Source organism: Phyllobates terribilis, unplaced genomic scaffold (assembly GCF_046119375.1).
Source record: "Phyllobates terribilis strain yellow unplaced genomic scaffold, ASM4611937v1 Scaffold_11__3_contigs__length_659146591, whole genome shotgun sequence".
Classification (NCBI taxonomy): Eukaryota; Metazoa; Chordata; class Amphibia; order Anura; family Dendrobatidae; genus Phyllobates; species Phyllobates terribilis.
In genome coordinates this window covers 40,039,625-40,062,768 of record NW_027362771.1, presented here as the reverse complement: position 1 = coordinate 40,062,768, position 23,144 = coordinate 40,039,625, and the positions used below count along the sequence as shown (strand labels likewise).

The following is a 23,144-nucleotide window of genomic DNA, read 5'->3' as shown; positions in this document are numbered from 1 at the left end:
GTACTTTTGGCAGTGTGGACAGGTGCCAAGTCCTGCTGGAGAATGACATTTCCATCTCCAAAAAGCTTGTCGGCAGAGGGAAGCATGAAGTGATCTAAAATTTCCTGGTAGACGGCTGCGCTGACTTTGGTCTTGATAAAACACAGTGGACCTACACTAGCAGATGACATGGCCCCCAAACCATCACTGATTGTGGAGACTTCACACTAGACCCTCAAGCAGCTTGGATTGTGGACTCTCCACTCTTCCTCCAGACTCTGGGACATTGATTTCCAAATGAAAATTGGAACTCTGGGACCTTGTGGAGCATGTCAATGACTGCCTTCTGGACATCTGTCAAGTCAGCAGTCTTCCCCATGATTGTGGAGCCTACTGAAACAGACTAAGGGACCAATTTAAATGCTTAGGAAGCCTTTGCAGGTGGTTTTTGTTAATTATTTTTACTGAGATAATGACTTTTGGGCTTTCATTAGCTGTAAGTCATAATCATCAACATTAACAGAAATAAACACTTGAAATAGATCACTCTGTTTGTAATGACTCTATATAATATAGGAGTTTCACTTTTGATATTGAAGAACTGAAATAAATTAACTTTTTGATAATATTCTAATTTAGTGAGATGCACCTGTACATGTCTGTGTAGAGGCTATCTGGCTTCAATAATTCACGGGTCTAAAGAATATTAGGACATGCTGTCATTAAGTTGGTTTTGTAGATGAGCAATAATATCCGGGTACATATTAACAATTGTGATACGTAAAAAATGAACTTAAAACATGCTCACCTCTTTATAGGAGAGCCATTCATAAGGCTTGTTGGGTTTCCTGGATCCCAAGCATGGACCATTTTCTGAAATAATACAGAAATGTATCATGCTAGTGACCTTTGGGTTAATTTTCATCTAGCGGTATAGCTGTAAGCCACACCACAACTGCATCAGGCAAAATATGGAAGACAGATTACACATTTTTTTATTTCACAATATTCCCCGTTGCTAATATGAAAAATTCCTCATTGTATTTTTATTCACTTTTTTTTCCATATTTTAGGTTTATTAGGGAATAGTTTCTAGCAGCACTTTATTTTGCTATGGAATTATTTTTCATATTTTATTAAATATAAATAATTCTTTTTCACTGTCTATTTTGATGACTTGTAGCTCAAATTTATTTTCTTATGGCTAAGTGCACTGAGCAGGCCACAGGAGACTTTGTTCTTATTCAAGAAAATCATATTTTATGTTCCCGTGATCTAAGCTGAATTTAGGTCAGGCCAGAAATATCAGCTGTAGGGTAGGTTACTGTGATTTGCTCAGATAAGCAGCTTGAAGATTGGCCTTCACTAATGAGAAAATGTTGATTATACAGCTTGTAATTTACATAAAAGCCTCTTTTCACAGAATACCTCTGCGCTGTACATCAATACACCCAAAAAGGAACAGTGATTGCAATGGTCCATTTGTGTCTTAAAGTCATGTGTAAATAACATCACAGAATAAAGTAGCCATACTAATAATACATGGTCAAAATACTAATGCACTGCAGGGTGCAGCAAACCCCCATGATAAAAGGTGGAGGTAACAGCGAAATACTGATAAACAACCACTCACACACCTACCATCCAAGTGGGCTGTTACTTAGTATTAGGGCAGAGACAGACTGCCGTATAACGCGTGCGATGATGACATCGCACTGAATGGACTGACCGGCACCTCTCCTGACCTGAGTGTGACAGCGTGATGGATTTCTATGCAGCTGTCAAGCTCAGGACAGGAGAGGTGCTGGCCAGTACGAGGTTTACAATGCGATCCTCGCACGAGAAATACGACACTCTGTCTCTTCCCTTATAAGCATTATCCATATGCAATTAAAACACTAAAACTTTATAATACTAAGCAACCACCACCCTCACCTGCGCTGCCTCTGCCTCTTATCATTGGTTCCTGCTGCAGCCTGTGGTGCATTGCTATTCTGACCTGGTATTGTAAGTATGGCTGCTTTATATGAGATGCTTTTTGCATTTGATGTCCTTTTCAGTGACTTGTTTTTAAAGTCACATGTAGCCCCAGCCTAAGACTCGTCACTCAAGGTCCTTCACTGTGCTGCCTGTGTATGTCACTATGGAGAAGGTTAGGTGATGTATCTGATCATATGCCATTTCATTAGCAGCCATCATATGAAGTCTGGTATCACTAAGCAGAAAATGGTGATACTGAATATTGCCTTTCTAAAAGCCGTTGTCCAGAACTATATTATTTTTTTCTATGGGCCTAAAAAGTAACAGGCAGGTATTTGCTAACATAGGTAACTACCTGTCTGTTCTACCCGGTGCCAGGTCAGAGCGGTCACCGATTGCTCCTGCCAGCTATTTAGCTGCTCCACGTCAACATATCATCTCTTCCGGGGAAGTTAGACAGCGGGGAGCCTAACCTCCCCAGAAGAAATGGAGCAGTTTGTGATATCTCATAGAATCATAGAATGGTAGAGTTGGAGGGGACCTCCTGGGTCATCTGGTCCAACCCCCTGCTCAAAGCAGGATTCACTAGATCATCTCAGACAGATGTCTGTCCAGCCTCTGTTTGAAGACGTCCATTGAAGGGGAACTCACCACCTCTCGTGGCAGCCTGTTCCACTCATTGATCACCCTCACTGTCAAAAAGTTTTTTCTAATATCTAATCTGTGTCTCCTCCCATTTAGTTTCATCCCATTGCTTCTAGTCTTTCCTTGTGCAAATGAGAATAAAGATGATCCTTCTACAATGTGACATCCCTTGACATATTTGTAGACCGCTATTAAGTCTCCTCTCAGTCTTCTTTTTTGCAAGCTAAACATTCCCAAATCCTGTAACCGTTCCTCATAGGACATGGTTTGCAGACCAGTCACCATTCTGGTCGCTCTTCTCTGAACTTGCTCCAGTTTGTCTATCTCGACACTGATCATTTAGACAACAGACAGATAACGTCTAGGAAGAACTAATAAATATTGGTTTTAATTACATTTCCCTGGATGTGCTGCTGGATATACCCTTCTCACAGAGGAAATGTAGTGTTACATGCCGGCCATTCTAATGTACATGGACAGGATGGACCCATTAGTGTTAAAGTAACTCTTTGCTAGTAACTCTTGTATTTGAGTAATGGAGGGAAGTGGGAGACCCCTCTCTCCCATGTCTATGAGCCCTAATAGGGCAGAGATGAAAGACTTGTCTTCATGAGCAATACTCATACAGGATTGTGTATGAAGTATTCTTACCAGATATGTGGTGTCCTCTCTTAAACACTTCATACATTGTCCTGGCATCATCATAGTAGTGTGTAAGCAGCTCTGGGCCATCTCCTAAAACAGAATGGCGAGCACCATCACCGTCCTGCAAAGAAATGTGCAACATAATAGTGAGAAACCAGATGAGACTAAGCAATCCGAAATCAGCACATGGTTATTCTACCAGCAATAATACAGTAAGGTCAAAGGAAGATGATCTGCAGCGCAGTACTCTAAATACATTGTGGCCAAACATAGGCATAGAAATGGTGCAACATTGATGGAAAATATTTCGAGCACTTATGAGATCAAAGGGAAAACTTCACCAGATTTCTGCTATCTAATCTGAGAACAGAATGATGTAGGGGCTGAAATCCTGATTCCAGCATTGTTAGCACTGGTTTGCAACATTTCATTTTGTTAAAGGGAATCTGTCACCCCCTGGGAGATATGAGACCTCTAATAAGGGCATAGAGGTTATAGAAATGTAAATCTATACTTACCTGTATGGCCCATAGTAGAGGTTTGATTGCAGAGAAATGTGTTTTTATCTACTCAGTTTTGCACAGGCTTAGCGTCCGGGGGATGCCAAGAAATCCCCACCTAACTGTTTATTATTTCCCGAAATCCCCACCTATATGCTTAGTTATCATATTCCCCCCTCCCCGGCAGTCACAGGGCCCTGTGACACGCACTGTGCTCCATCAGTTCCCGCGCATGCACAAAGCGCCGCTCACATAGAGCGCGCCTTGTTTCCTCCCTGCCCGTCTCTCTGTGCACTGCGCCGCAGGGTTCTATTGCGCAGGCGCCGGGGAGTCACTGTTAGAATGCTGAGCCCTTTACAACCCTGCACACCGCATTTGATTAACAATAATTGACAACTTTCTCAGTACTTTGTACATTAACAGAAAGCTGGAAATCATTGGTGGAGGAATAGTTACACAGAGCAGTTGACTAGGAGGCATGAGATACCTAATATTGAAGTGATCATCTCCTGCTAATAAAACACTGATTTTATTGAAACAACACCACACAGCCCAGAAAGTGATACATCACTGGAATCAGGGTATCTAACCCTATATCATGTTGCTCTTTTTTGTGTCCATATGTGTTTACCCATATATTCTGTTGTGATAAATTTCATTGATTCAACCTTTTACTTACTTTTTGGCCACCTTTTTTTAATCTAAAAAGTATAATATGTTATTAGCTTATGATCAGATCTTTTCGTGATGGATACAGTAAGCTTAGTCATACAAATACCAGTATGTGCTGAGTACTCAGCACTAAAGAAATCCATACCACTAGGCATTAACAGAGATCTATAATTTAGTGAATCAGTGACTATACTATACTCCCGAATCCTTTCCCAAGTTGGTGCTAATATGTATAATGATATAAACCTAAAATGTAAAAAACATTATCAGCCAATTTACCAGATGCCATTTACCTGTGAACAAACGGCATGGAGACATCTGGAATATTTGTGGACTGTTCACCAGATGTGTAAAAGTAAAAGGAAAGCTTAATAAAATGGGTTAATCTTCAGTGTACTCGGTTTCTCTGTTAATCAGCAGTATAAACCTGAAGGACACGACCAGGTAGGAAGAAACAAAATCTCTCATAATAACCATAAATTGAGAATAAATGTGAATGTACAGTCCTTTATCTACTGCTCGGAGCTTTCACTAATCCATCGTCCTTTCAGCCACTTTCTTGAAAAACGGCTGACTGTACAGTACAGTACATTTCTATTCCTTTAAATCATGTTTCACATAACTCAGTTCATAAAAAATATTCACAAAGTCATCATCTCATGCAATAATTAAAAATATACCGTATTTTTCGGACTATAAGATGCACTTTTTTATATGCTGTGTGGGGGGAGCGGTAGCGGTGGAGGAGCGGGGCACAGGAGGCAGCAGCCGCCTGCTGCAGCCTACATTGTCCCTGCTGCTAAAGAAATGAATATTCACTGCTCCCCACGTCCATGGGGCGTGGGGAGCACTGAATATTCATGCTCCTTAATAGCGGCACACAGTGTATCAGCAGCGCGGCTCCTGCTGCTACCGGAATCGCCTGTGCCCGCTGTTAAAGGGCATGAATATTCAACCTCTCTCCACGCCCATGGGCGTGTGGAGGGGGTGAATATTCATGCCTTTTAATAGCGGGCACACGAGATAGCCGGCAGCAGCAGGAGCCGCGCTGCAGCTACACTGTGTGCCGCTATTAAGGAGCATGAAGTCACTGCTCCCCGCGCACACAGTCCCAGCGTGGGGAGCAGTGACTTCCGGCAGCTGATCTCTCCTTGTGAGCCGCGCATGGTAGTGACGCCATGCGCGGCTCATATGGCGAGATCAGTGCGGGCAGATAGGACGCAGCGCTGGAGGAGAGAAGAAAGGTGATTAGGAGTGTTTTGTTTGTTTTTTATGTGCAGCATGATGGGGATTAGGGGGAGCATGCATACTAGGATAAGGATGAGGGGGCATACATAACAGGATAAAAGTGAGGGGGTCATACCTACCAGGATAAGGCTGAGGGGGGCATACATAACAGGATAAAGATAAGGGGGTCATACACACCAGGATAAGGATGAGGAACCATGCATACCAGGATAAGGATGAGGGGCCATACATACCAGGATAAGGATGAGGGGTGCCATGAATACCAGGATAGGGATGAGGGGTGCCATGCATACCAGGATAGGGATGAGGGGTGCCATGCATACCAGGATAGGGATGAGGGGTGCCATGCATACCAGGATAGGGATGAGGGGTGCCATGCATACCAGGACAGGGATGAGGGGTGCCATGCATACCAGGACAGGGATGAAGGGTGCCATGCATACTAGGATAGGGATGAGGGGTGTCATGCATACCAGGATGGAGGGGTGTCATGCATACCAGGTTGGAGGGATGCCAGGCATAACAGGATGGGGAAGTCACATTTTTTTATACAACCTAGTATTGCGAAAAAAACTTGTGACCTTTCAAAGCTTTTATGTTTTTTTGAGGATTTGCCCCTATTGTTTATGGGTCACATATGACTTACTCATTAGATTCTAAGAGGTATTCTATCTCAACCATGAAAGGCAGATACAGAAATACCTGTCTATATGAAGTAGCCAGAGGTTTATAGAAACAGTCAAGCAGGCTGTGCTATCCTGTATCCGCGACTCCCATAGAAGTAAATGGGAAAGAACAGATGCCTTTTTTTATTTCTTGTAAAGGAATCACACACTTTCTTCTTATTATACAATATTATTATTAGAACATGATTTATACGTAGAACCTTTCAATAAAACACATGCAGTCATACAGAAATCATGTGGTCTTTGATTTTAAGGCTGTGTTCACACGATGCGTATTTCATGCGTTTCCGCGGCGTTTTTGCAGTTGCGTAAACGCCGCGGAAACGCATGAAAAACGCATGGTAGAAGGGCAGCAATGTTCCCCAATGGAAATCCGCATGTGCTGTGCCCATGGTGCGGATTTTTCCGCAGCGTTAACGCTGCGGTCAAAAATCCGCAGCATGTCAATTAGGGTATGTGCACACGATGCAGAAATGAAGCAGAAAATTTCTGCATCATTTCTGCATCTCCCTGGCAGAAAAAACGCATGCAGATTGTGCATGCGTTTTTCCTGCAGAATACATGCGGATCCACATGCAGATTCACATGCGTTTCCGCATGCAGATTGACAAGCGCTTTCCAGGCGATGTTAGCATCACCTGGAAAGTGCTTGATAACTAGGTCACACTATATAAATCCATGCAAACAGCATGGATTTATACAGTGTGAACCGAGAGAGTGTATATACTTACCTCCGATGGCCCGCGCTGTCCTGCTCACTCCGTTCTCCCGGCTGCCGGCAACTTTGAATTGAAAGACCTGCCGACGTCAGCGTCACGTGACCCGTCACATGACTCTGACGTCACCGCAGGTCCTACAACTCACTGCAAGTGCCGGGAACCAAGCGGGAGCGCTGCGCGGGCCGACAGAAGGTAAGTATATATTTATTTTTTATTTTATTCTTCTTTTTACAGCTTTTTTAATGGTACCTGGGTGTGGATGAGACTCTCCTCTCCTCCACACCCGGGTACCATCCGCACATTAGAACGCGCCAATTACGCAAGTACAAATGCTGTCTTGCGGAATTGGCGCGTTCTAATGCAAGTCAATGGCGGCGAAATCGCCGCGTTTCCGCAAAATTAATTGACATGCTGCGGATTTTTGACCGCAGCGTTAACGCTGCGGAAAAATCCGCACCATGGGCACAGCACATGCGGATTTCCATTGGGGAACATTGCTGCCCTTCTACCATGCGTTTTTCATGCGTTTCCGCGGCGTTTACGCAACTGCAAAAACGCCGCGGAAACGCATGAAATACGCATCGTGTGAACACAGCCTTAATTTTGCGGAAACGCGGCGATTTCGCCGCCATTGACTTGCATTAGAACGCGCCAATTCCGCAAGACAGCATTTGTACTTGCGTAATTGGTGCGTTCTAATGTGCGGATGGTACCCGGGTGAGAGGATGATGGGAGTTGTACTTCACGCAAGACTACGATGTAAGACACAGATGAAGTTATTCTTCCCTTATCTGGACATTTGGACTGACGCCCAGAAACTAGATTGTAACTTGTTTTAGCTGTCTCAGCAACCTTCTACTAATTATCACTTTTCTGTTTATGAAACTTTCTTATCAACATTCCACTGTTATGAATCATCATTTCGCTGCCTGTGAAACAAAGGCATTTTACTGCGCATGTCTGACAAAAAAAAAAAAATGATTATTATTATAAATAAAGGGACAGCACCCATAGAGGCAGACGCGCTCAGGGGCTTCCCAGTACTTGATTATACACTACGTGTCTGTGTATTTCTTGTTACGGGGATACCCCGACTCCAACAAGGACCCTCCATGGCTGAATGATCCTAACAATTCCTGGCGCCCGAAACAGGGACCCGAGGTCTGCGTATTCCTTCAAGTTCATCGACCGGCACGAGTAACCGCTGAGATTGGGACATCGGAACAGCAGATGACAAACCTGGCCAGGTAAGAGACACTGTTAGTTCTCTTACATCTGCTCTGCGATAGTCCGTAAATTTCATGCATATCTTGTGTTGGGATTGAGGAACTAGTAGAGAAGGATACCTATAGCTCGGGTCATTCATGTATATACTGTAGGATCTGCCGAAGGAGAGGTCAGAGAAGGTTATGAAACGGATGGTATGAAAGAGATGTGGATGTCGGGAATAGCCTCATAAGCCGCACTAAGGTAGATGACATAAGTATTACGGAGATTGCCTAACTGAGTCATAAGGTTGTGTCCTTTCGGGGAAACCTTCGCTCACGCTTAACTCCCGAACCTTTGTCCTCCTTTTTGACGGATAAGAGATTGACAGAATGAGCCCATGGAAGTAATGATAATACTCCAGGGACACGATATATAATGGAGACTGTATGGTTCATTTTATGTATTGTTGGTCTTGCCCTTGTTGCCATATATATGTGTGTTAGAATTACTCTACACTTCAGACAAAACGGTCCAGAGAAACCGTTTCAGATACTGGCTCCTTAGGACAGAATAGGTAACGAGGAAAGGTAGAATATAGAATATATTTTATCTAACCCAAAAAGCCTCCTAAGGTAAGAATAGTCAGGAAAAATGGGCAACAAACAGACTAAGACCACAAATGATGAACAAGATGTCTATACAATCGTGAAAGAAAGGTGTGGTGTAGAAGCAACTAAGAATTTAGGGAAAGTTTGCAAAACTTTTCAGGTAGCAAGGCATGACAGGTTTAACAGGAAACTATGGGAGGACATTCGGGTTAGAAAAGCAGGAGTGATAAGAGACAAAGGATGGCAGGAACAAGTAGAGGCCATGGTCGAACTATCAAAAACAGCAGAGACAGACCATTGGACTTTTAATAAAGACAATGGATTATGGAGAACTCCAGTCAGACAGGGTCCCATTGTACAAACAGAAAACAGTAAACAAATGAACCCATTGGCACCACCATATCAGCCCAGGTCAGAACCCACACCGTATCCTGATTTTCGGGGTCCGGGTGGATGGACATGTACAAACTGTGGACTCCAGAATCCAGACTGGAGAGACACATGTGCAGGATGTGGAGCACCACGACCACATGATATGTTGGCACCAGTGCGTATCCTCAGTCGACCATACAGAGAAGAAGATGGTGGCAATCCACCGCGTAGAGTAACTAGATACCATCAGACTAGACAATATTTTCCATGGACCCCCGCTGAGGGAATGTCCCTACTTCAGAATGCACCAGATCCAATACAATGCCCACTAAGATTTGCTACGTACATACAGCAGATAATACACACCCATAATGGAACATGGTCAGATGGGACAGAATTATGTAGAATGAAAATGACACCAGGGTTGTATCAGGAATTGATGACAGTTATAGAACCTCATAGACCTCAACCAGTAGATGGTGAGGATCCAAATACCGCACTGTCAGGACAGAATTTTATGATCAGACTTATGGAGTTTATGAGAACTAAACAACGAATGAGAGGGACTTCAGGAACTGTCTCCCAGAAGTCAGGACAGCCTGTAGATGAATACTACTTAGCGGTAGAAAACAGTTACAGAGACGAGGGAATGGACCTTACCAATGAAGGAGTCATTCGACTGATGACAAAAACTTTTATAGAGAATCTTAACCCAAAACTTAGGGAAAAGTTCAAGGCTGCAACTCCTGATTGGAGAACCCTAGATGATCCCCAGATAGTCAGACAAAAACTATTAGGGATAGAAATGGATATGCGTGAGGCAGCATCCAAACCCATCAGAGTAGCAGCAAATAATAGTCTGGTCAATAAAAACAACAGATCAAATCAGACCTATGACAAAGGGAATTTGGATAAGAAAACTAATCCATGTCACTACTGTAAGAAACCAGGACATTGGATTAGAGAATGCAGGAAAAAAGCCAGGGATATAGAAGATGGTACCTATGTCCCAAGAGAATCACAAGAAAAGACAGTACAGGCTTCTGCTCCTGCAGCAAGCGAGTGACTAGACGTGATGCAAACCACTTTGACTGGAAGGCGCCCAATAATTCAGGTAAAAGTAGCAGGAAAACAATGCCCTTTTCTAATAGATACCGGAGCAACTTCCTCCGTCCTCAATGAAGACGCCTTACCAAATGCTGATTGTTTATCAGATGATGTAACCTATACCGAAGGGTATGATGGAGGAATCAGGCCACTCCCATATAGTATTCCCCTTGAAACAAAGATAGGATCTAAAATATTTTTATCTAAATTTCTTTTTGTCAAAGGGGCACCTACTTGTCTTCTAGGTACAGACCTATTAAAGCAGACAGAAATGAATATCCAATTTTTGGAGGATGGTAGAGTCCAAATTTTGGTGCCTGATGACCAAGAGTCTCTAGAAAACATTGTAAAAGTCCAAGCCTTAGAGGATGAGAAAGATCCTGCCCCTACCCAAATTATTTTAGATCTTTCTGAGGTACCAGAAAAATTATGGGCACAACATGACACCGATGTAGGACTAATGCCAATAGCTCCAGTAAAAGTCACTCCTGTTCCAGGTGTGACACTACCCCAATTGAGACAGTATCCTATTAGTGCCCAACAAGAACACGCCATAGGAGAACAGATAAAAGATTATCTAAAAACTGGAGTACTGATAGAAGTAAAGTCACCAGCCAATACACCGTTGTACCCCGTAAAAAAGAAATCTACTGAGGGGTCAGCTGCTAGGTACCGGATGGTACATGATCTAAGAGAGATAAATAAAATTTTGGAACCTATTACTCCTGTTGTGCCAAATCCACACACGTTGCTATCACAGATCCCAGCAACAGCACGAGTATTTTCTGTCATAGACTTATCAAATGCATTTTTTTCAGTACCATTACACCCAGACTGTTACAAACTGTTTGCATTTACATTTAAGAATAGACAATTAGCATGGACAAGATTACCACAGGGTATGATACATTCACCTACCTTGTACTCAGAAGCTATGAGATCAGTTCTTCAAAATTTCAAACCTACGGATGAGGTTGTAATTCTCCAATATGTTGATGACCTATTGTTATGTGCCCCTGCTCAAGAGTCCGCAAACAGCAACACAATAAGGTTGTTAATATTTCTAGCAGACATGGGCTGTAAAGTTAACAAGAAAAAAGTACAACTTTGTATGACTACGGTAGTATTTCTAGGACACTGCATTTCACAAGGTATTCGGCACCTCACCGCCGACAGACTAAAAATCATTAGAGATCTTGTTCCTCCCAAGAACTACAAAACATTAAGAGCATTTTTGGGAATAGTATCACACTGCAGACAATGGGTTATACATGCTAGTCAGCTTATGCAACCTCTATATGATTGTTTAAAAATCGAACCTTTCCAGTTAACTGAATCAGCACTCATAGCCTTTCAAGACCTCAAGAAAGGTCTCATGTCAGCCCCGGCCTTGGGAATCCCAGACTACGCCAAACCATTCCAATTAATGGCTGCGGAAATGTCTAATCATGCTACAGGAGTACTAACACAGAAATATGAAAATAAACAAAGACCTGTCGCATACTATTCTGCTCAATTAGATAATGTTACCAAAGCTGCACCATCATGTGTCAGAGTAGTAGCAGCTGTCTCTCTTTTGGTAGAAAAAGCCTCAGAAATAGTACTAGACCATGCCCTAATAGTACAAACTACACATGATGTACATGGCATACTGAATCAGGTATTGCCAAAACACATTTCAATGGCTAGACATCTTAGATTACAATGCTCCTTACTAATGCCACCAAACCTCACTTTTCGCCGCATATTGTCTCTAAATTTAGCCACTCTGTTACCACTAGAGACAAAGGGGGGAGTGGAAGGAGGTCAGGAAGACGAAGATGAAAATTTTTTACAATACCACGAACAAGACAATATAATACATGATTGCTTACAGTGTATAGAACAAGAAACACAAGGGCTACCTAATGTACAGGACACCCCTCTTGACAATCCAGACCTACATATGTATATAGATGGTAGTAGGTATGCAGATGAAACTGGTAACTTTCACACAGGTTATGCCATTGTATCAGATTATGATGTTATTGAAGCTGAGCCAATGCAGGCCAGCTGTTCAGCCCAGGAAGCTGAACTATTAGCTCTAATACGAGCATTACAGTTAGCAAAAGAAAAAACCGCTAATATTTTTACCGATTCTAGATATGCATATGGTATTGTACATGATTTTGGATGTATATGGAGAGCTAGAGGTTACATGACAGCTTCAGGTCAACCAGTAAAACATGGACAAATGATTAGACAAATCCTAGAATCAGCTGCCTCAACCAAACAAGTAGCAGTAATAAAAGTACCTGCACATGTAAGACTCAACACCGAGATAGCTAGGGGTAATGACCGAGCCGACAAGGCTGCTAAGCGAGCTGCAGTAAAACCTCTGACAACTGACCACACTATTAGTGCAGTATCAGAATTTGACTTAATTACACGGCTCAAAGAAGCCCACCAGCAGGTGAGTAGAGAAGAAAAAGAAGAGTGGCAGAAACAGGGGGCAGAAGAAAAAGAAGGACTATGGAGAAAAGGAGATGAGCTTTGTCTCCCCCGAGCATGGTACCCTGTTGTGGTCAGTGAAGCCCACGGACCTACACATGTGTCTGCAAACGGTATGATACAGAGGGTCAGACAGAAGTGGTTAGCCCCAGGGTTCGGCCAGGTAGCTCGAGCAAAATGTGGTTCTTGTGAAATCTGTTTAGCCCACAATCCAGGACAGACTGTTAAGACCCCCCAGAAGCACCATGTAAGACCACTATATCCGTTCCAGAGACTTCAGATCGATTACATCCAGATGCCTAAGCATGGACACTATGAGTATGTACTGGTATGTGTGGACATGTTTTCGGGGTGGCCAGAGGCTTATCCAGTTCATACAGCCACGGCTAAAGTCACTGCAGTAAAAATAGCACATGAACTGGTACCCCGTTATGGTATCCCAGAAGTGATCGAGTCAGATAGAGGTACACATTTTACTGGAGAGATCTTTCAGAATGTAATGAAAATGTTGTGTATAAAAAGTGAACTACACACCCCTTACCACCCACAGAGTTCTGGTAAGGTTGAGAGAATGAATGGAACACTTAAGTTAAAAATACAGAAAGCCATGGCAGAAACACAGAAACCATGGACTGAGTGTCTCCCAATAGCATTGTATTCAGTCAGAAACACCCCCCAGGGAAAGAGCAAACTCACCCCCCATGAAATATTGTTTGGTAGAGTTGCCAATACAGGATTGTATTTCCCACAGACTTTAATGTTAGAAACTGAAAGCTTAACTGCTTATGTACAAAATTTATGTAAGCATGTGTCTAAAATACACTCTTTAGTGTTCTCTTCCATTCCAGATCCAGATTCCATTGAGGGAACGCACAAGCTGCAACCAGGAGACGAAGTCTACGTAAAAAGACATAACAGAAGAACGCTAGAACCCAGATTTGAGGGTCCATATCAGGTGTTATTGACAACTCCAACTGCAGTAAAATTGGAAGGAAAATCAGCATGGGTACATGCAAGCCATTGCAAAAAGAAATAGTGGTGATTGTACTTGTGTTAGCTATAACGATAGATCAGGGAGACCTGTGGGATAAACTAAGTTCCCCAAAACCTACAGATAATAAATTTATAAAACATCATGAGACATTGGTAAACGGGCTGCTCGATGGCGGACAGAAAATAGCAGACTGTTGGATTTGTACGCATTCTCCAATATCAGCCACGAGCATACCCTTCCTGGCCGTACCCATGACCCCTGAGGAAGTGTTTACATGGACTAATTGCTCAGACAAATTAGCAAATAACCAAACCGTTAATTCTAGATTATGGAACACCACTGTTGCCATCCCAGTTGTGGGGTGGGTGGGATTTCCCTGGTGGCAAGGTAATATGACTGGAAAAATAAACAACTTACAATATTTAGCATTTAAAGGAGGTGTATGGGTTCCTAGAAATAAGACGGGACTAACAGACTTAGGGTTAATTCCTACAGAAAATATACAACTCAGTTTTAGTAGCACAGTATCTTCTTCTCAACCTTTTAAACCTGATATAGTAGAAAAATACATACACAATAATGGTTGGAAATATTCACAATTATTCCCCGATGGAAACAATGATACATGTTCAAAGATACCAGGTAATATATTATGTAATGAGTCAAGTGCATATGACCCAGGTACACCGACTTGTGAAAATCCAGATGCAGGATACTGTAGTCCATTAGGTCAAAAACCCCCTTGGTGTATACTTCAGAATGTATCTAAATTTTTAGATTTGGTACATAGGTTGGTGCTCCAACACTCTGCAATATGGGATCTGCCTGAAGGAACCTTCTGGATTTGTGGAAATGGAGCATACAAATGGCTCCCAGTAGGAATAAAAGGTACATGTACTCTAGGACGCTTAACACCGGCCACATTTATAGTTCAGAATCAGCAGGTAGATATGCAAGCAGTACCTAAACACACACTATACAAAAGAGCAGCCGACAACTCGCCTAGACCTTCAGGTAGGCCACATGTGGTCCAAATGGGAATTCCTAATAAAATATTCAGCACTTTCTTTGTGTATCCAATGTTGATGCAGATGTGGGATAAATTAGTTCAGGCCACCGACTATCTAGATGATCAGATATGGGATATTATGGATATACTTAATACTAGTATAGCTGTACAAAATCAACTTATAATTGTTACTAATCAACATACTGTAGTGTTAGACTACCTAACTGCGGCCCAGGGAGGAATGTGTCAAATTATTGGTCCAACCTGTTGTCATTACATAGATCCAAACAGTACAATGAGTATGAGGTTCAAGCTGGCAGATATACAACGATTACGGGATGAATATGACAGACACAATGACCAAAATAAAGATAGCTGGTGGTCAGACACCTTCTCCTTTCTCAACCCAAAGAACTGGTTTAAGGGTATTGGAGGTTGGGTGGCTGGAATTCTGCAAGGTATATTACAGATTGTGCTAATTATAGTAGTCATATATGTAGTGTTTAAAATAGGATTAAAAATTATTTTAATATGCATAAATAAGCTTTGTAACACGGACTCAAGAATATGAAAGAAAAGAACTCCCGGACCAGGTTTTCTACCAAAAGTCCATAAGGAAGAATCAAAGGGGGGACTGAGAGGATGATGGGAGTTGTACTTCACGCAAGACTACGATGTAAGACACAGATGAAGTTATTCTTCCCTTATCTGGACATTTGGACTGACGCCCAGAAACTAGATTGTAACTTGTTTTAGCTGTCTCAGCAACCTTCTACTAATTATCACTTTTCTGTTTATGAAACTTTCTTATCAACATTCCACTGTTATGAATCATCATTTCGCTGCCTGTGAAACAAAGGCATTTTACTGCGCATGTCTGACAAAAAAAAAAAAAATGATTATTATTATAAATAAAGGGACAGCACCCATAGAGGCAGACGCGCTCAGGGGCTTCCCAGTACTTGATTATACACTACGTGTCTGTGTATTTCTTGTTACGGGGATACCCCGACTCCAACAAGGACCCTCCATGGCTGAATGATCCTAACACGGGTGTGGAGGAGAGGAGAGTCTCATCCACACCCAGGTACCATTAAAAAAGCTGTAAAAAGAAGAATAAAATAAAAAATAAATGTATTCTTACCTTCTGTCGGCCCGCGCAGCGCTCCCGCTTGGTTCCCGGCACTTGCAGTGAGTTGTAGGACCTGCGGTGACGTCAGAGTCATGTGACGGGTCACGTGACGCTGACGTCGGCAGGTCTTTCAATTCAAAGTTGCCGGCAGCCGGGAGAACGGAGTGAGCAGGACAGCGCGGGCCATCGGAGGTAAGTATATACACTCTCTCGGTTCACACTGTATAAATCCATGCTGTTTGCATGGATTTATATAGTGTGACCTAGTTATCAAGCACTTTCCAGGTGATGCTAACATCGCCTGGAAAGCGCTTGTCAATCTGCATGCGGAAACGCATGTGAATCTGCATGTGGATCCGCATGTATTCTGCAGGAAAAACGCATGCACAATCTGCATGCGTTTTTTCTGCCAGGGAGATGCAGAAATGATGCAGAAATTTTCTGCTTCATTTCTGCATCGTGTGCACATACCCTTATACAGACAACTAATACATTTGCATGGTCACGGAGTAATACTTACGGTTTCCTGTGGTGGCACTGCAGTTAAATTGAGGGATTATCACAAGGTTTACCTTTAAAATCATAACTGACAGCTGTTGTCCCAGCCGGGGGACACCTTATCTGCTTTTTGCCAAAGGACTATCTAGCAAGTTGTAGTTGTCCAATGGAGAAAACCCCTTTAAAATTCTAGTGTGGATTGTCACGATCAAGTTTGTTGGACAAGACAGTTACATATTTGGCAAAGGAAAAGTGAGAGGCCAAAAATCACACTGGCTTAGTGCATTAGAAATTCAGCAATTGGACAGCTCACAAAGCTGATGTTATGTGCCCTCTAAGCCATTCTACCAAGGCTGTGCAATAAATGGTGAAATAACCAGAATGCAATGTCACCTATAGAAGAACCCACTGCATTAACGTTTACTATAATTCAAAGTTCAGCAAAACTTTCAACCGTTTTTAGCAGAATAAATAAACCTTATTAGTGTATTATTATACAGTACTGTATATTTTTTCTGATTGATTTCCTCATCATTTGTAAGATCTGATGACAGTGAATGGAAATATTCTTCGTCAGTAAGTGAGCTGGATCACAGGACGATATCTGTTACTTTCACGGAGAAATTGTAGCAGAAGACAGGAATGGTTTGTCTTGTTGATGTGTTCAGCTCAAACATGGTGGATATATTGTAACAAACCCTCAGTTATAAGCAGTTCTAGGTTTCTACATTTTCTCATATCCTGGGAGTAAACCAGAATGTTTCCATACACTGCAGAAATATTCTAATCTGGAATTATAATATAAGGTACATTAGAAAGTTTCACAACTATTCATTGCCCAATGTCTTCTATGTTTGACCTTAGATTGGACAACTCCTTTAAAGTCAATGATTCTAGCACAATGACATTAATATCTTTACCTCTACTTCTTCTGACTGCATTAGGAGGTTGCATGGTGGCTTAACAGCTTTGGGTCGACTCGCGAACCAATAAGCAATTACTGCAGCAAAGGCACCTAATCCAACTAATGTGGCAGCTGGCACGCTTCGGAAAAACTGGCTGAATTCATCAAACTCTGGTAGCCTCAAACTCCGCAAAATTTCCTGTGCCTGCATCTTCTCCAGTATTGAAATGGCAAACTCTGCAGAATGAAAGAGAAGAGATCATAAATGTGATCCTAGGACAAACAATAACACTAGCACAAAAATATATAGCCAATGCAAGATGAACGTTTCCTCTTAAAGGGGCTGTAAACAAGTAATTGGATCTGTCGGATGGATGACGTTACATAAGCATATTCCTGTAATCCCGGGGATCCCTGGGATCTTTATCAGAGACCAAACTGTTAGTGTAGTTATATCACAAACGTACATAAAATGCTTGACATATACAGTATGATCTACATGGATGTCCATCCATTCAAGGAGGATGAGGTGCAGTTTATCTCCTCCCACCAGGAGGAGCCCACCCGCTCAGCAGGCGTGGAGAGAGAAACATACAGCTGCCTAAGGTCAGTTGTAAATTCTTCTGTAACTTGATTATTTAGAGGAGTACCGTATATTGGATTCAAGATATTGGATGCCTTAAGCCCAACCTAAAATTGGTTTAGAATAAAATAAAAGTATGGCTTAAAGAGTAAATTCAGCCACCATTGATCTTCTGACAACTCACAGATACATGTTAGAACATTGTGTTTGTGAAGTTCAGACTTCTAAAACCCAAAGCCCAATTGCTCTTATCACTGCCAAGAGATTTCCAATGTTATAGGAGGTTTATCAAAAGTAGTGGCAGATAAATGTGGATCTGATATCAACCCTGGTCTTATTTATAAAATGCTTTTAATTTTTTTAAGCATTTAAAAACAAACACATATGATGTTATGAGATATACATTAACCTGCCACTAGCTTTGATAAACTACATTGCCATTTTTTCTATCACCATCTCCTATTATTTTCCCATAAAATAGTTCTGATAAATTTCCCTTAATATTTTTTTAACACAGGCCTATCAAACTAGTGATGGGATGCTTTGCATGACCATTAACAAACATTTTTAAAGCACCACTCTAGTGTTTTTATTATTTCAGAGCTGGAGTGGTGCTACTAGTCTAAGGTCCCTGCCTCTAGTCTTATAGTTACCAGCTGCCGTCTTCAGCTTTTCCCGGCACCGCTCCAGTCTCGCGCTGCCATCTTACGACTGCAACTTTTGGCTGACCGGATGTCAGAGGTAACGGTCGCAATCTCTCGATGCTCATGAAAGCCTCGTTCTGGCTCTAATAAACTTACATTGATTTGTGATTTCCGGATCGCCCAGAAATTGGCAGATTACAAACTGTTGAAGACCGACCGGAGTGGCACCAGGAACAGCTGAAGTCGGCGCGTGGTAAGTATAAGACTAGGGACAGGGAAAGTAGATTAGTAGCACCACTCCAGTGCTGCAGTAAAAATAAATCGCTGGAGTGGTGCTTTAAGTGGTCCCAAATGGCATATACTATAGGAGGCTCTATGGAGCTTGATGCTTTAAATCCCAGTAAATATAATAATATATAATCTAGCAACGCACTTTACTAAGGGTTTTGGTTTACTCTAAAAACAACTGAGAACACCAACTAAAACAACATCTGCCATGTAGCAGTAGTGGTATGTGGGTGCTACTGGATATGGAAAACCTCAGCATGCATGGAGCTATCAGGTCTGTATTGCCCATTATTATTTTCATCAGGTCACTTACTGTTTTATATGACCCGTTTAGTACCATTAATTCTAGTAATGTTGGCAGCTACTTCTTTGCGTTGAGGTATTATTCCTCTATTAACCTATTATGAATTGATCTTTCATACTGTGTATTGAGTGCACTATGCATGTTATTGCTGTTTCACTGTTATAACTAATTATTATTTTTATTATGCACCTTGAGGGTGTTTAATTATTACATTTATATTACTTCATACTTTGTCAGTCATCTACCATGACATGTATGATATATTTATATACATTGTTGCCATCTACATGCACTGTTCCTCCGCCTCCTCTACGTTTTTTTTATGTTGTGTCGTCATTAAAGAAGCACTCCTCCTCCCATCAAAGTTTTTATCCTCCTAATATATTGCAATCATCATATTATATAGCACTGAGTACTTACAATTGCTCAATTTGTCTTTCTGCACATATAATTATACTTTATTCTCAGCTCTATGTAGAAACAGGAAGTCTCTTTTCCCTGCATTTATCATTCCTCTCTTCAACTCCTGACCCAGTTGTCATCCCCCTTTCCCCCAGCCAGGGATTTTGCAGTGACTCATGACTCATGCAGGAAAAATTAACCTCCTGTTTCTGCATAGAGCTTAGAAAGATTTGGCTACTACAGTTATATGAAAAAGTTTGGGCACCCCTATTAATCTTAAGCTTAATGTTTTATAAAAATTGGTGTTTTTGCAACAGCTATTTCAGTTTCATATATGTAATAACTGTTGGACACAGTAATGTTTCTGCCTTGAAATGAGGTTTATTGTACTAACAGAAAATGTGCAATCTGCATTCAAACAAAATTTGACAGGTGCATAAGTATGGGCATCCTTATCATTTTCTTGTTTTAAATACTCCTACCTACTTTTTACTGACTTACTAAAGCACTTTTTTTTGGTTTTGTAACCTCATTGAGCTTTGAACTTCATAGCCAGGTGTATGCAATCATGAGAAAAGCTACTTAAAGTGGCCACTTGCAAGTTGTTCTCCTGTTTGAATCTCCTCTGAAGAGTGGCATCATGGGCTCCTCAAAACAACTGTCAAATGAGCTGAAAACAAAGATTATTCAACATAGTTGTTCAGGGGAAGGATACAAAAAGCTGTCTCAGCGATTTAACCTGTCAGTTTCCACTGTGAGGAACATAGTAAGGAAATGGAAGAACACAAGGACAGTTCTTGTTAAGGCCAGAAGTGGGAGGCCAAGAAAAACATCAGAAAGGCAGAGAAGAAGAATGGTGAGATCAGTCAAGGACAATCCTCAGACCACCTCCAGAGAGCTGCAGCATTAACTTGCTGCAGATAGTGTCACTGTGCATCGGTCAACTATACAACGCACTTTGCACAAGGAGAAGCTGTATGGGAGAGTGATGCGAAATAAGCCGTTTCTGCAAGCATGCCACAAACAGAGTCAGCTGAGGTATGCAAAAGCACATTTGGAGAAGCCAATTTCTTTTTGGAAGAAGGTCCTGTGGACTGATGAAACCAAGATTGAGTTGTTTGGTCATACAAAAAGGCGTTATGCATGGCGGCAAAAAACACAGCATTCCAAGAAAAACACTTGCTACCCACAGTAAAATTTGGTGGAGGTTCCATCATGCTTTGGGGCTGTGTGGCCAATGCCGGCACCGGGAATCTTGTTAAAGTTGAGGGACGCATGGATTCCACTCAGTATCAGCAGATTCTTGACAATAATGTTCAAGAATCAGTGATAAAGTTGAAGTTACGCAGGGGATGGATCTTTCAGCAAGACAATGATCCAAAACACCGCTCCAAATCTACTCAGGCATTCATGCAGAGGAACAATTACAATGTTCTGGAATGGCCATCCCAGTCCCCAGACCTGAATATCATTGAACATCTGTGGGATCATTTGAAGAGGGCTGTCCATGCTCGGCGACAATCAAACTTAACTGAACTGGAATTGTTTTGTAAAGAGGAATGGTCAAAAATACCTTCATCCAGGATCCTGGAACTCATTAAAAGCTACAGGAAGCGACTAGAGGCTGTAATTTTTGCAAAAGGAGGATCTACTAAATATTAATGTCACTTTTCTGGTGAGGTGCCCATACTTATGCACCTGTGAAATTTTGTTTGAATGCAGATTGCACATTTTCTGTTAGTACAATAAACCTCATTTCAAGGCAGAAACATTACTGTGTCCAACAGTTATTACATATATGAAACTGAAATAGCTGTTGCAAAAACACCAATTTTTATAAAACATTAAGCTTAAGATTAATAGGGGTGCCCAAACTTTTTCATATAACTGTAAGTGTTTAATCACGTAATGTCATAAACCTAATGGAAAACAGAAGAATTGGCTGGGTAGAAGGGCAAAATAAGAAAGTACATAGTGCTATATAATATGATGACTGCAATATATTAAGAGAATAAAAACTTTGATGCGAGTGCTTTTTTAATTGTTTTTTTATTGTCCATGTCCAATCCGCTATATATTAAATACAGATGATATATTTTATCCATATTGTCATTATTTGGTCCTTGCTGGATCTTTGTAGCTGTTTTCATGTATTTTATATGGAAAAACCTTACCTGCTAGCATCTCTCTTCCATCAACAATAGCATTGTGAGAGCTGCATAGTGGTGACATACGGTATATTTATTTTATAATGTATTACTTCTCAGCTTAGCTTAACCCACATAATGTGCTGGCAGATAAACAGATGATACCAATGTGTATACAGAAACACTATTTTCTGACCTTTTACCGTTGATGAGTTCTGTCATATTCAGGTTATACCCTTGTCTTTGGTAGGACTACTAGAAAGAAGCCATTGCAAAACTTTTCTTTTAGATATCTATGCTCTCTTTATGTATAAAATATATGGCTTAAACAACTATTAACTAACACTTTAATAGGCATGAGATGAAAATTTGCAATTTGGTGTGTGATTTTAAAAATATACTGTATGCAGTCTGTAGCCCAATTATAATGCAGTAGTTGAAAACTACTACGAAGCAGAGAACCACCACAAACTCTGCCCGCCATACCTTCACAAGCCGGCCTATCAGAGGCAGCATATGGCACATTGCAATGAAGTTGAAGTCTGTAACATCAGATGAAGCAGGAAAAAGGAGCCGATGGTTGGGGGAGCAGGGATAGGTGAGTAGGATTGTATTGATTTTTTAATTTATTTCCATGCAAAGAGTGCACTAGGAGAACATTATACTAAATAGGGCCAATGAGGGGGGCATTATAGTTAATGGATGCCCAAAATGGAGACTTTATACTAAGTGGGGATCCAAGAGGGAGGCATTATTGTAAATTGGGGCCCAAAAGGGGGACTAAATGGGGACTCAAGAGGGGCATATTAAACTAAATGAGACCCAAAGGTGGGGGAGGGGATATTATACTGTATCGGGGACAAAGAGGTGGACATTATATAGTATGGGGACCACAATGGAAGACATTATACTGTATAGGGGCCACAGAGGGAGACATTTTAATGTATGAGGTTAAAGCACAGAACTATTTACTGTATGGGGGCCAAAGAGGGAGATATTATTAATCTATTGTGGGCAAAAATGAGGGACATTATACTAAATGGGAAACTTTATTAATGTATATATTAGCAATGCCCCTTTTGTGACCTAATACGTGAAAACTGTCTGTATTGTACCCTCATACATTAACAATGCCCCCCCTTGTGGCCCCATACATTATTAATTTCCAGGGCCACAATTTTTGACAATTTTTGACATTTCAACTGTATCAACTTATAAAAGGTGTTATTACATTATAAGATGAACATTACCACTATTTGGGAGCACAAAGAGGAATTGTCATGCAGTGTCAAGAGACTGTGGGTATCTACCTGATCCCTCGAACTAGGGGCGCGCTCTAGTCTATCCCTGTCCCCCGGATTACTCCTGAAGGTGGAGAC

At 41.5% G+C, this 23,144-nt stretch overlaps 1 protein-coding gene across 4 annotated transcripts in view; it reads right to left on the bottom strand.

Annotated features, from left to right (window-relative positions):
- Window positions 1-23,144, bottom strand: part of ACSL6 (acyl-CoA synthetase long chain family member 6) — a 274,382-nt gene that overhangs the window by 114,005 nt on the left and 137,233 nt on the right. For all 4 annotated transcript variants that reach the window (XM_073651213.1, XM_073651215.1, XM_073651212.1 and 1 more), the window contains 3 exons: window positions 17,414-17,634; window positions 3,256-3,370; window positions 788-852 (listed from right to left, as the gene is read on the bottom strand). In XM_073651213.1, coding sequence (XP_073507314.1) covers window positions 788-852; window positions 3,256-3,370; window positions 17,414-17,634 — 401 coding nt within the window. The remainder of the gene's footprint in view (window positions 1-787; window positions 853-3,255; window positions 3,371-17,413; window positions 17,635-23,144) is intronic.